A 14,847-nucleotide genomic window follows, 5' to 3' on the forward strand; every position below is an offset into this window, starting at 1 on the left:
ATTTTGCCACACACCACAAAATGTTCTATGTTTCCCATTATAAAAAAAAAAAAATACTGGCATCCAAGATCTCCTAGATATGAATAATTTTTGCCTGTGTGAACAAGGATGAATTTTTTTTTTTTTCCTGTAATTAAACTCCCATGAGACTCAAGCTGCTTTGGAGTTGATCTTACCCAGAGAATGCTTTTCTCCTCTCCTCCCGCTCCTCGGCCTCCTCTTCCTCCTCCCCTTCCAGTCTGTAGAGAGCTTCCCAGAACCCCACTCAAAATCTCAGAAATGTCAGCAGCCTCTCTCAAACCACATGGCGAGGGTACAGAGCTAAATAGCAAGACAGCAAGATAAGAAGTGAGCGCCTCTCTGTCCCTCTGTGGACCTGTGGTTCCCTGGAGCAGTTTTTAAAGAAAGGCATAGATTGACATGGTTACAACCCAGTTGACATGCCTCACAATAAGAAAAGCTACCTAGTGTATGAATTTTTGTTTTGGACTATTCTTCTTGGGTAAAGCATTTGCCTTTTATACTGAAATAAATCAAACAATAGCAAAAATTCTGCTTTAAAAATACTATTGATTATTTGTTATCACTACAGCCATAGCATTATTTTTGAACTAATTCTGACTATGTGTCATCTGAATGCCAGCCAACACACCTTTACAAGCCAGGTACTCACCCTGCAAAACCAATCTGAAAAGAGAAGGCTCGCCAACGGCTACTCAGATGTAGCCTGGTGGCAACGAGGGCTCTGGAAAATGTGTAGCTGTGACTAGAAATCAAATATGAGTGAGGAGAAAAACCTCTCTCTTTGTCCGAGGGAGTGATCACATGTTGACAGCTGGAATTTACATGGCTCCTTATTCAATAAACTAGCGCCTTCCCTGCATTCCAACATCAGCAACACAATAGTGGCACAGAAGCAAACTGACACATTACACATGGTCCAGCTGTCCCGCCTGTCCACTCTCCACGGATGCCTCCTCCTCCTCCTCCTTCTCCTTGGTGTGTCCCGTCTTCCTCCAACATGGGGTTTCTTTTCTGCAGGACCTAAACACACACTCATTGGATGATGCCTATATCATGGGTGCTTGATTTTGTGTGCCTTCCAATGCTTGCCTGCATGCAAGATATGAATTCTACATTAGAGATGAAAAACAAACAAGCAAGAACCCAGGATACGATAAAAACTCAAATGAATGTCTTCCACTTTGCTGTCAGCTGAAAAAAAAGCTGTATGTGATCAACGTTTCTCACATCAAAATCTTGTGGACATCACAAACCCTTACTTTGGGTGTGCGTGGTTTTCTTTATGAACTTGAACACAAAGGGAATGTGACCTGTGGATTAGTAAGTGGTATAATTAGTGCAAATTGTTTTTATTACCTCCTGTACAAAAAGTGGTCATCTGCAAAGAAATGTGAAGTTCCACAGTATCTGACAATATACGATGCTTTCTTTGAATATGTGTGTGTGTGTGTGTGTGTGTGTGTGTGTATAATATTATAATTTTGGCAACACCATGCACTTTTTGGTTAATAGCTTCTATTAAGAAGTCCCAAAATTTTCCCAGGAGGAATGTTGTATTAGGGACAATGTCTGTTTATAGTGGTAATGTATATTGTTTGGCAAAGCACAGCAGAGTACACAAAACATACATCAAATGACCCTGTGCCTCGTAAACCTGTCCGTTCAGTCTAGAAATTTTCCTGTTTAAAATGTACACTTTACAGATTATGACAAAACTCCCACACTGCTCTATATCCTTAACATATGGAAAAGAGGGGGGGAAAAAGGCATTACGTATTATGGAGCAGCCATTAAACTTTAATCTCTACCACTAGGGGGCAGAATGCAGTCTTTCCTAAACTGACTGCTAGGCACTCAACCATCACATCATTGTAACATTGAAGACACTTCAAAAAGACTCAGATGTTTAACTATTGTGCTAGTGATCATACATTCATATTGGGCTGCAGGCCAAAAGAGAGAAGAAAAAAAATCCAGAGACTTGCAGCTGAAAAGCTATAAAGTGGTGAATTTTACCTTAGAGCAAAACCATCTTCAGTGACAAATTTCAAAGGCCATATGTATGTGATTTTCATGAAAAGCAGACGACCCTAAATTTCTTTGTTTAACTGGAAGCGATCTTCCTTACAGAACGAGCGGGTTCTTTCTTCTTAGTTCCCCTTGTTTATTGTGCTGTTACAAAATTCACTTTCCTTTTTAGCACTACAACCAGGATTCCAGAAATGCTATTTAATGCCAACGGGTATTTCATTAACACCGCCACCTCCAGCATCTTCAAGGATACCACCTCAGGCACAACATTACTGATGGAGAATGTTTAGAGTATTCTGATAAAATAGGGTTCTTTCTTTTTCCTTTTTAAATTAAATCCTCCAACCCAACCTTTATTCTGTGGTAACAGCACAATGTTCCCTATCAAATTTTCCCAAGACAGGACATTACAGTTTTTCCCCTGTAATTAAAGCCATAAATGTCTAAAAGTGATGAGTCGATAGGATTACAGACATTATTTCTCACAAAAAATTGAGTTTTGACTCACATGTCCTGTTTAGGGGATTTGCGACTTAACAGCCACATATTTCTATTTATTTTTTAGGCCTTGTAACCAGATAGTTGTAATATAGTTTAGACTATTGTAAAAGCTGAGAAACACACCCAAACCTAATCAGTGGCAGGTTTCCTGGGTTAATAAATTTAAGGAATAGTTTTGGGGTTATGGGCAGGGTTCACTTGTCAGCTAGACATTCTGAGAGTTTGCAAATTCAAATTCCAATACATTTGGTTTTTTTCAAAAAGGAGACAACTTTAGCTCAGTTCCTATTTTCATGAAATTGTGATCCCAGGAAAGCTGGAAAAGTACCCAGTGAGGTGCTGGGTTTGACATTGTCCCTGATCCCACCTGTGCTTTCTTTTAAAGCACAAGACAGTTTCCTAAATAGAGCTAGTGCCGAAAGGAGTCACAGATCCCTTTTGCATCAGGAGCGTTACTTGATACGTATCAATATTTCCTGTCAGCGCCAACAAAGCAAAATCTTGGGCCTTACGGTATCCCTTAGATGGCTAAATATTGTTTGCTTAAGTCAGCGCGTTCCAGACCCTTTATGTGGCCTGACAGTTGATTGGGAGAAGTCCCACGAACTTTCTTAAAGTGTGCAGTCATCCGTTTGGCGGCCGGCTCCGGGGTTCCACATGAAATCCTCTTTAGATAAATTCATACGTGCACAGGGTGATTAGCCTTACAGCTTGGTTGGCTCACTTATCTTTAAAAGCTAGACTCCCATGATCAGTGTGGGCCTGAGGTTGTCTTCTATTAACTACCTCTGCTGCGGTCTCCGAAGCTCAAAGGTGGTGACGGAAGATGCAACCTAAAAAAAAAAAAGAAAGGAAGGAAGAAAAAGAAAAGCAATTCTTTTTTTCTGCTCAAAGATGACAGGCTGAAGTTGACAACCTAATCCTTCAGGCTTGTCTTACTTACTGAAAGGCTCAAGTAATGTCAAAGGAACCATCTGATAACAGTCTACATGCCAAACCTAACAGCTTTATTGCAACAAGAAACTTTCACATTAAATTTCCATGTGTTTTCTCTCCACACTCCTTCTTAACTTTACAGCACACTCCCCACCTTTTTTTTTTTTTTTTCCCAAAGAAAGATAAGTCTTCCCTGCTGGAAAAAAAAAAAAAAAAAAAAATAGAAACTGCTGTATAGGCCAGCTGGGATATAGTCAAATTAGTGATTATTATTACCTTAGGGACATTAGAAATCAAGTTTGTTATTGGCAGTTCCTGTTTCTGTAAGAGCTGTTAATAGCTAAAATTTAAAGGGTGTTTGTCGAGCAACAGAACGTTATTTTCTTAAGTGGGTAACTGCCATTTTTCTTTTTCGCATTGCTCCTGCTGCTGCTGCTACCTGGCACCAAGTTGACCTAAAAGTTCAGCCTCCCTTATAACTAGAAATAAAGCCAGTTTTCACAGAAACATAAAGCACGCCTTTTTCTGGACTTACGGTTGTGACCTAGGAGAGCAGGTGGATGAGTTAGGAGTCTCAAACTAAAAAATCTTTTAGAGAATGGTATCAACTTGTTAAGCACACTTGAAAAGATAATAAATACAGACATTGTAATATAAGTAAGGGTGGCTCATTCTTTTCGTGTTTTGTGGGTGTTATATAAAGAATGTTTTCAGTAAAATACAGATCCTTCTGTGCTTACACTTTGTGACATTCTTGCTGGGACAGTTTTACATTTTGAAGCTAAACAATTCATTTAAGAATTTTAGCTCAAGTCCGTGGTTTTTTTGTTTTGTTTTGTTTTTGTTTCAGCTGACGATGGTCGTACTTCTCCATGTTCTGAGACCAGTTTAAACAAAAACAAAAACCAGACAACAACCAAGGGAAAGAATTCAGAGTAAATAAACAGTCTTTTTCTGTGAAGTAAAATATTTCCCTAAGGTAAGTTACTTTTCCAAGGGAATTACAGCATATCCCAATGTGGACTAACAGGCGTTTTCTTCTGGTCTGATTAACATTTAGGAAAAAATAGATTCCCGAAAATAGCCTATTGTATAATTATGTGTCTGATTGGAACAGCAAAATATCTTTGTTAAACATCTTTTTAAAAACCAATTTTACCATTTCCTTCCAAACATTTGCTAATTTAATTGTGTTAACCCATGCATCCACATTATTGGTCATGTGGCTGGATTGATTAAGAACAGACAGGGATATAGATTTCCACCTAGAGAAACTCTTTTCAAGGGGTTAATCAGCTGGTAACCTGAGTTAGAAATATATTGGGGAAAATGGTACTTTTGGTACGATTTCTCACAGTGTATTCTTCAGCTAGTTTTGAAAATTATACCCACAAGTTACATCACATCTGTAATAAACTCTGCACTTCAAGCTGCAGAACCTTCCAAGATATTCTGTGGAGTTTGTTGTATTTTCCCCATTTCTATATTTAAAACAAGTTTCCAACCCATCCACCCCCTCCCTGAATTCAGGGAAACACAAATAACTCATAAGCTTTGCACTGAAATGAGTTTGTTTTGCTTTCATGCCTAGTATTGCTTTTGAAATTGTTCAGCAGTAAAGAAAAGAAAAAGCTGCTGGTATTAGCTTTAAACAACCGCCACAAACATATTGTCTTCCTATTTATTCTAGGTTTACTTTCAGCCAAAATCAGGCTTGCAGAGTTATTCTAGAGCAGTTGGATGACATACAAAATCACAACCACCAAAATATACACTATATCTTTATAATGGGTTTTATGTACTCACAGATACACACACACACTATGTATATATTAAACAAAAATATGAAATAGACTCATTACAGAAGTAACCATCCGGGTATGTGAAAACTAAGAATTGTGACTTCGATATTAAGATATGTCCATTTTGCAGATGGGGAAATTGAGATGAGAGCTCATCCACAAGACTACCCATCAATGAGCACCAATAGCAACAAAATCCACTAGAAGACTGGGAGCTTTTAAGTCGGGAAACTTACATCGGTATCATCATTCCAAGTAAGCGGCATCCAAGCTGTTTTATCAAGTGTGCATGGGAGGTAAGAGTTGGGAAAGAGATCTGCAAACTAAATCTGGGGGATGCCTCTTCTTGAGGAGCTGGGGGAAGAATAACCATGTTCAAGAATGTTCCTCTTTTAACAGAAACCCCTTTCTGAGGCACAGACCGTGCAGGCTCTGAAGAAATAGGATAGATTATTTCAGCTCTCTCAGCTTGGGAAGTGTGTTTGGAAGAGCATCTTCCTAGCTGCAATAATAAACAGCTCCAGCTGCAAGAGCTTTGCTAAACAAGCCTGGGCAAAACCGTTGGATTCCTTTCCTTTGACCATCTTAGATTTCCCCTGCAAGAGGCAAGGCAGGGAGCCGGCCCTGGAAATGTCCTCCTAGCCCTGCCCTGTGCAGCTCTGCGCTTCCCCAGGAACACACGCCCTCCCCCAGCCCGCCTCCCCACTTTTGTTTTATTTACGAATATGTTGCCAGAATTCCAATGAGTTATCTATTCTGTGGCCCCGTCATTTTCCCACCAAGGCCTCGTCGCCGGCTGACTCAGGGTCCAGTCGCAACAGTGAGAAGAAAAGAAGAGAGCAAAAGAATTCTTTTCAACTTTTTTTTTTTTTTTTATGTTTCACTCATTTCTCTCTCTGTCTCCCCCAGGCCTCCTCCCCTCTCCTGCTCCCTCCTTCCCCCAACTCCCCAGCCTCCTAGGCTCTCCTTTACCCCCTTTATGTTACACGATCGCTCAAATTGAAGCTCAGGAGGGTCCTATAGGGAATGCATAGGAACCCTGGGAGAAAAAAGCCCCCAACAAGCTATACACCAGATGTATAACGTTATATGGTCAAACTGGCAAACACAAAAGCTGAAAAACAAAAGGCGTGAATTAGGGAGAGGCATTCAAAGGCGTGTTTTCAAAACAGCCCGGCCAAGAGCCTGGATCCCCCTCCTGAGACTAAATGCTTGAAAGAAAAGGTGCTAAAGAAAGAAAGGAAAAGAAAAAAAGCCCATTTTTTCTAATTAGCTGAGGCCTAACAGGCGCTGAATTTCGCAACTAGTTTTCATCAAGGGGGTTGTGGCTTGTGAAACTGAAAAAAGGTGCTTTTGAAACCTGTGATGTAGGCCCTTTCTTGGACCAAAGCTGGTCTCTCTCCTTGAGCTTTTTCCTCCCCCTCGCTTTTTGGGTTCTCCCTTGCTTCATATCTTGATCCCTTTTTTGCACCCTCCCCCCAAAGTACAAATATTATTTGGGCTTAAAAAGAGAGCAGGAGGGAAAGCCACAATGACCCTCCCCGCCCCTCTTTCTGTCTGGTAGGCAGGGGGTTTTCCTTGCCAGCAACAGTCCTGAGTCGCTATGAATCTCATTCCAAAGCTCCGCAGAGCACCAAAGGGGAGGGGAAAGGTGTCATTGCAGGCTGAGTGTGTGTGTGTGTGTGTGTGTGTGTGTGTTTTCTGTAAACGCTGGGATTAAAATTAAAAACCCTCCACTACTGTGATTTTAGATATTTGGAGGATGGTCTCTCGCTGAGCGTTTTTTCAAATGCAACTAGGCAATGTTTTCTAGGCAGCAAGGTATATTCCCAGAGCAAAAGGTTTTGCTCCTCCTGCGCTTTCAGAAAGGACACACACAAGCAACCTGAATTTTTTTTTTAAATTCCGATTTAAAGTGTATAAAAGGATGTTGCAGCCAGAGAGTTACTAGTCTTCTGCTGCATGAACAAATTATGAACTTGCATTCTTCAATCACATTTCTAATAGGAAAACAAAGCAGAACTCGTGGGTGAGAGTTGGTGGGCCGCCTGCGTTTGGAAGGGAGGCAACTTTAATTGCCGTGCTGTCTGGCTCGGATCCCTGTGGTCCTGCGTGGTGTGTTTTAGTAACAAATACTTGTTCTAATGAATTGGCCTTATTAAGGGGCTCCTCATATTCTTTTATAAAGAGGAGAGCTATTCTGAACTTCTGAATGCAACAGTCTCTTGATATTCTCACACTGAAGGCTGTAGTGTGGGATTGCATTCCCTCTCCTGTATTTTCATAAGGCTCATATTTTTTAAAGGCAGAAGAGTGAGCAGTGGTAGAAAGATAAGAAAACTACAGAGCTTGCACGTACCTGCCATCCACGGACCAGGGCCATCAAAGAGGCTTGCAAAATCATTATGCCAAAAATGTATTTGCCTTCACAGCTGAACAATTCGGATTTTAGTTCTGTCACCTCCTGGCACATTTAAAAAAAAAAAAAAAAAAACTCATGGCAATGGATAAAACAGATTCATTAGCTTTGATTAACCTTCTTTAACTAGAGTTAAAAACCTGCTGTAGGCAGCTCAGCTACCAATGCAGCCTTTAAGATACTTTATCATGTTTAAGACCCAATTACTGTTGCACTGAATAAGAATAAAACATCACAATAAAATGTGGTAGAAACCGCAACTGTAACGCACACAGCAAATAATCATTAATTTCCAACAGCAACTTCCCCATTTCTATGGTTTTTCTGATGGCTGCACTTAGTTCAAGTTGAATACCTTGGAATTTGATGCTGATATGAGAAACTAGTTCCCCAGCTGTATTGACTGATGGCTTTTTTTTTTTTCTGTCTTATAGCTTTGGTTTGGAGACTCAGAAGACTCTTTTAAAAATTTCCAAGTAAATAAAAAAGAGAAACTAAAGTGAAAACAGGGTCTGCAGAACTAAGTTTATATAAGAGAGAGGGAGGGAGAGAGAAAGAGTGAGAGAGAGGATTAAAATGGTTGAAACTTTAGAACTTTATAACAATTTCTTACTAATAATTAGAAATATTTCTAGTTAGAAGTTGTAAATATTAAAGAAACACAGCCCAGTGAAGTCAGCATTGAGTTAATTCAAAGAATTATCCGTATGATATGCAAACTTCTTAAAAGAGCTACAGTGAGATCTATTCTGTGTGTCTTGTAAGAAAAGAGAGCTTGAGAAGCACTCCAGCACACAATGAGTTAATTTTGGACAGGATTTGACTGAACAGGGAATAATGAACAGTGAGATACTGCAGCTTTCAGGCAAAACAGAGTAACAACAATTAAAAAGAGAGAGAGGGGATAAAGGGAGAAAACAATCTCCAGTCAGTTAACTAACAAGAGCAGCCGAGTGTTTGAAACAGATAAAACAGAGGCCACCAGGAACGCTGCTGCTGCTGCCGCTGCGGCTTGCTTTATGCCTGGGTGTGGAAAGCGCTACAACATTTGTGAGCCAACTGTTTGTGGGTTTCTTCTCATCTGCTTTAAAATATTTGGTTTTGCCGTATTTCCATAATAACCACAACCACACTCTCCTCTCCAAAAACCCCCACAACAACAGATGTGTGTTCTAAAAGGAAATAGAGACACTGATATAATCAGACACTAGTTAGAGTGCTTTCATACTAAATTCTCCAGCAAATTCACAACAACAAAAAAACTCTCAACCACTGATGAAATTAATCTAAGATCCTTGATTATTTGAAGTTCTAAAAGTTTTCATTTTGCATTTTGTTTTTGAATGTATAGTGCTTTATTTATCAAACTGCAGCGTAATTTTCCCTTCAGTTTGAGGCTGTGATTGTGAAACAAACAAATTGAAACTTAAGGGCCTGTTCTCTCCAAATTTAGTTCCATTATCACTTTAAGAATGCACACTACTCAATGATACAAAAGGGATGTATGTAGCTGGTTATTTAGTTGCTAACTCAGCAATATGTTGGTTAACACAGCACTCCCCAAACTCCCTTTTCAAGGTTGCTTTCTCATTGGAAGTCTCCGTTTGTGTGTATTTGTGTACCTATGTGCGTGTGTGTGTGTGAATATCGGATATTACATGACAGCAAGATATCTTCTAAATATTTAAGATTTACAATTTTAAAGAGAGAAAACAAGAATAAAGTTTTGCAGAAACTTAAAAAAAAATTAAAATCAGTGCACACTTTAAAATAAGCTTGAATGGGGATAGTAGTGATATTTCAAATATCATATCAATTATACGCTTCTCTCATAGCTATGATTTTCTTGTGTGTATTGATATGCCCTCACTTAAAGTATATTATGTGCTCTACATAATATTAGATATTCTAGAGCATAAAAGAGCATCAAATGCATTTGGTTGTTCTCTACAGTAAGTAATTTTGGCCTTTACAGAAAGTCATTTGGCCACAGTGAAGTAGCCTTTAACTGTGTTTGACTTGCAAAAGTTTATTTAATCTTTATCCTCTGCACATACTCTTAAAACATGTCCATATAACAAAATTGTAGTTGAGGGCGGAAAGTAGAATTGTGAATTTAAAAAAAAAAATACTTATGGTAATGATCCTTTTGGCTTCCTGCCTCTATATAGAAGCTGGAACCACTTAACCCCAACCTAGAGGTCCAGCCCTGACATGACTGGAACTCATCTTGACCTTGGGTAAGGGGAATTCAGGGAGCTGTAGACCAGGAGTTCATCAGCCAAGCGTGAAGTCCCCTTGGCCCCTGGACAAACTCTTTTCTCATTTCTCGAGGCTGGGCTCAAGGTTGATTTCATAGGACAAGTCCATTTTAATGTGTTTCATCCTGCCCATGTGCCCAAGTACAACTCATTGCCTTGTTTTCCTGTATAGTACCCCTGTTCTGAGCACCCTACAACAGGTTCTCTTAGCGCCCTGCCAGCTCCCCCATTTCTGGGGCTCAAGACTGGAGATTCATGTGATCTACTGTGTTTTACCAGATGCCCTCCATCTTGGATCTCTACCCATGTCTGTTGCTAGACAGCCGTGGAGCCCTATTTTGCATTGTTGCTTAGTTATCCACCAGTCAGCTACTCTTGGACTTCCTAAGAAGTCCAGACATTTTAAAGATCAGCCCCTGGTGGTTGGTCAAAACTCCAGGTTCTGGCCAGTTCTGCTCTAGCTGGTCTCTCATAACCTTTTGAACTGGGCAGAGATGCTAGCACAAGGGGTAAAGAAAGATGAAAAAAAAGCAACAAAACTATAGTCAAGATTGTTGGAATCTTCAATAGGCTTCCTTCCACATATCCCTTGCCTTCATTACCTTATGTTAACATTCTTAAGTTCTTGAGTTTCTTTGGAACTATCCAGTCTCTAGTTGTTATGCCAGTCATTATGCCTACCAGAGCTATGGGAATTTTGTCTCCAGCTTTCCAGTCTACTCCCAGTGACAGCCTGGCAGAAAAAATTTATAATCTCAAACCCAACAAGGAACATCAATGAACTTTATATAAATTCAGTAGTCATTTGCAACAGTCAGTGACAGAGGCAGGCTGGCTAATTTCAAAAGGAAGTATCCCCCTAGTCTGATATGTGGGCATTCGGAGGAGTGGGGAGGGCCTTGTCCCGAAGCTCCTCTGTGTACTATAAAGAAATAGAGCGCACAGCATGTGCTCTAGAATCAGACCATGCCAGCTTCCTCCTGATATGCTGCCTCTGCATTCCTAATGTGGAAACGAACATGAAGCTTCATAGCAAGTTATTATCTTAGAAGGCCCACCTGGATGATATCAGTTTTCAGTGCCAGATCCTCTTAATAATTGACCTTTGACACATATCCAGGTGTCGTCTTAGATCATAAACAGCTAAGTAGCTATAGGAACAGTGACTTGAATAGCAGCCCTTTGCAAATTTCCATCTTAAAACTTTTAAGTAAATCGTTCTTAAACCTGACTGCAATTGGAATCACTTGGAAAGCTTAAAAATAAAATGCCCAAGTTTCACCCACCAACCTGTTGAGTTCAATTAGTCTGATGTGACGGTACACATGACATCTTGATTATGAGAGGTTCAGGGATTGTTAATATTCCACCAGAATAGAAGACACTTCTTTACATCTTCAGACAGCTAAATACCAACACAACCATTACTCTGCTGAGTGATGGGAAACCCAAAAGGAGTATATACTTTCATCTTCAGCCAAGCTCAGTTTCTGATGCCTATAAGATCAGCGCTTTCTTCTCTGGTCAGCTGACAGAATAGCCTCACCTACTCTAAGTCACACCCTTCTCTGAGGACCTAAGCTGTATAATTAAGGCACAAGTACAAGTCTTTGGGCTTTCAACGCAAAGTTCCCTTAAGTCCCAACTCACCCTTGCTAACTACCTCTCTGATTTATGGAAACCAGGCTCTTCCTTTGCTGATCACCAGAAGCCTGACTTATTCAGAACCACTGAAACCCATCCTGGCCCCTCTCTTTTTACTGTCTGCTTCTATTCTTTGATGAGCTGCTGAAACATACTGCTGTGAAAACTGCTAGTAATTGGGCACAGTTAGATTGAGGAAACCCTTCAGGTAGCCTCAAGGTCAAACAACTGCTTCTTATGCTAAGACCCTCCCAATGACAACATCCTTTAGAGGAGAGACCAACTTTTCCTTCTTCTCTGCTACCAGTTTCAACTCCAGTCTGTTGGAAGCTTGACTTCCAGGTCCTGGAAAGCCAGAAGCCAGTGAAAGATTTATTACACATTAGTTCAGAGAAATAGAAGTGAAATCTTCTAAGAACTAGAAAAATTTTCACCGATTAGCTCTTCATCCTTCCTCCGCCCATTTTTTTCTTTGATGATGTTACAAATGCCCTGCACAGTAGTTCAAGCAGCCTTATATCACTGGCTTGTAACCTGTTTATAGAATACTGGAGAGTTCTTATAAATTCCCGGGCCCTGACAATATCTAATACTTGCATGGCACATTATGGTTTAGATAACACTTTACATGCATTATCTCATTTAATCTTCATGGGGAAAGTGGCTGACTCATATATATATATATATAAATAAAGAGAGCCGAACTTAACTACACAACATTGTTGACAGCACAAAATAAAGCGGCACTAAGTGAGGTACCACTCAGGAACTCCATAGATTTCTTTTGTAATCCTCTCCTGAATGTGTCCATTGCTTATATAATACCATTCAGTACAAGATAGTTACCACATGATTTCCCTCCCTATCTCTTGGTACAAATAGTGCACAAAGTAGGAAGATTAGCCGAGTGATTCTTAAAATCTCTTCTAGTTATATCTCTTCTTTGTTAGTCTTCTTTACACATTATCTAAGCATAACTTTGGAAGTTCTTGAACTATTTTTTCCCTAGGAAACTGCGTGTCTTCAAGTACATCATTGGTTGAAAAAGGCACAAACAAAAAACTTAATTTGATATTAAACTTAAGTACAGTGTAGCATTATAGATCCTTCCCTTCTGTTTCAAGCTCTCGTGTAGTTTTCTCAGCAGCTGTATGAGCACTGATTTAGTCTGGGATGTAAACAGTGCACCTTTAAGGTAACCTGTGCACTTCTGTTATTTGTTTTCTGGAAGCCTATGAGAAGGTTAACGTAGTTCATTAAGGTTTGCATAACTTCTTATGCTTGATGACTCATTCACAAAAATGAAAAGCAGGACTTAGGATTTGTTAACCCGAATTACGTAAACTATATATCTAGCATATCTGGGTTAAAATCCCAACTGTAACATTTTACTAGCTCTACATTCTTGTGGAAGTCTTTGAGTTATAGTTACCTCTTTTGTAGAACTGAAAGAATACTACCCATCCCATAAAGCTTTGTGAAGCCATAGTACCTGGTACATAACTCTCAATAATTGGTAGTTGTTTTTATAACAGTACTGGTAGTAGTTATTATTCTAACTACAAATTATAAGTTTTACTTAATGATACAAAATAAAAGTCACTACCAATAAATAACTCCTGCGCCTTCTACTTCCTACCCCAAAATAATTGAACCAAACAAACTCTGCTCTATTCTCTGGACAACCCATGGATCAAATAATGAAGCACAACATTTAAAAGCTTAAAATATGGCTGGGTGCAGTGGCGCACGCCTGTAATCCCAGCACTGTGGGAGGCTGAGGCGAGCAGATTACCTGAGGTCAGGAGTTCGAGATCAGCCTGGGCAACATGGTGAAACCCTGTCTGTCCTAAAAATACAAAAATTAGCTGAGCACGGTGGCATACATCCATAATCCCACCTACTTGGGAGGCTGAGGCAGGAGGATCGCTTGAACCTGGGAGGTGGAAGTTGCAGTGAGCCGAGATTGCACCACTGCACTCCAGCCTGGGTGACAGAGCGAGACTCCGTCTCAAAAAACAAACAGAACCACATAAAAGCTTAAAATGTTTTGGGAAAGTGCCTACTCTGAATGTATGAACAGATTCCAATATATATAAGAAGGTGGATACCAATTCATGGTATCTCTCAGGGATCTCATCAGAGACAGAGACATCTTCACCACTGCCACGAAGTTTCAAGTACAGAACTCTTCCTCGTTGTAATCAAACTATTTCTATGAACAATTCACTCATCATTGTGGGAAAGTCTATTTTTCATCTTAACACACAAACAGACAATAACAAAATTTGCGATTTGGGTAATCTGGATCTAATGTTCATGCTCAAAATGGAGGCAATTCATAATACTGGTCTGAAGCATTTAGTCATTCATTGAGCAGATATGTTACGAGCAACAGGCATGGGCTGTCTTTTTCTAGGCACTGTGAGCACAGCAGTCAACGAAGTCAAAAACCTCTGCTCTTAAGGGACATGAATTGCCAAATGGAAACACTAAGTTTTTCTATTTATGACCTAAAGCTGGTCAAATATCTCCAGAAGTAAGGTAGCTGAGTGAAGTGGTTCATGATCTTTCCATGGGAGCCAAATCCTCGGTGCTGTAACTCTTTTAGATAAATGATAGTAAAAATGAATCAAAAGTTAATTAGCTTGCACCTCAATAATCCAGTCTCCATCACTGATGGTCATCGTGGAATCTGCGTACAGAGACAGCTGTATACAGATGACAGAGACAGCTCTAACACGTGACACATGTAGGCACACAGAGGCGGAAGGACATAAAGTTCCTGGTTGATTTCCCTTTGGTGTTTGTGGGGAAATATCAAGGTCATAAAAAGTCAGTTTCTAATAATCCCTCCAGTCCTCCATTCCATTCCCTAATTTGTATGCAATGGCATTTAACATTTTGACTTTGCTTAAAATAAAATTTTGTTTGTTTTAAAATAAATCTAGCTTTGATACCGTCAACCAAAGTCCAACACAAAACATTTAAAGAATCAAGAATAGGTATTTGAAGGTGTGGTGCGTTTCTCAGACTCTGGAAATGACTTGAATGAGATTCAAGAAGGCAATGTACTCTTTCTTGTCCTGATATAAACCAACAAATAAACAGCTTCCAAAAGCCCAGCTTTACAGACATAAAACATCTGGATGCTTTAAAAAGAAATCCACATTTTTGGCAGTGTGTTCAAACTCAGAATCCAGATCTTCTGAAGTTCAGACATCACCAT

At 39.8% G+C, this 14,847-nt stretch overlaps 1 protein-coding gene across 1 annotated transcript in view; it reads left to right on the forward strand.

Moving 5' to 3' along the window:
• The window catches only part of LOC116481549 (uncharacterized), a 63,042-nt gene extending 48,482 nt beyond the window's left edge, over window positions 1–14,560 (forward strand). The window contains exons 3-5 of the mRNA XM_032174270.1: window positions 4,343–4,471; window positions 5,425–5,590; window positions 13,750–14,560. Of these exons, the coding sequence (XP_032030161.1) occupies window positions 4,343–4,431 (89 nt within the window). The 3' untranslated portion in view covers window positions 4,432–4,471; window positions 5,425–5,590; window positions 13,750–14,560. The remainder of the gene's footprint in view (window positions 1–4,342; window positions 4,472–5,424; window positions 5,591–13,749) is intronic.
• The last annotated feature ends 287 nt before the right edge of the window (window positions 14,561–14,847 follow it).

The sequence above is a fragment of the Hylobates moloch genome, unplaced genomic scaffold, assembly GCF_009828535.3.
Source record: "Hylobates moloch isolate HMO894 unplaced genomic scaffold, HMol_V3 SCAFFOLD_14, whole genome shotgun sequence".
In the NCBI taxonomy this organism is placed as follows: Eukaryota; Metazoa; Chordata; class Mammalia; order Primates; family Hylobatidae; genus Hylobates; species Hylobates moloch.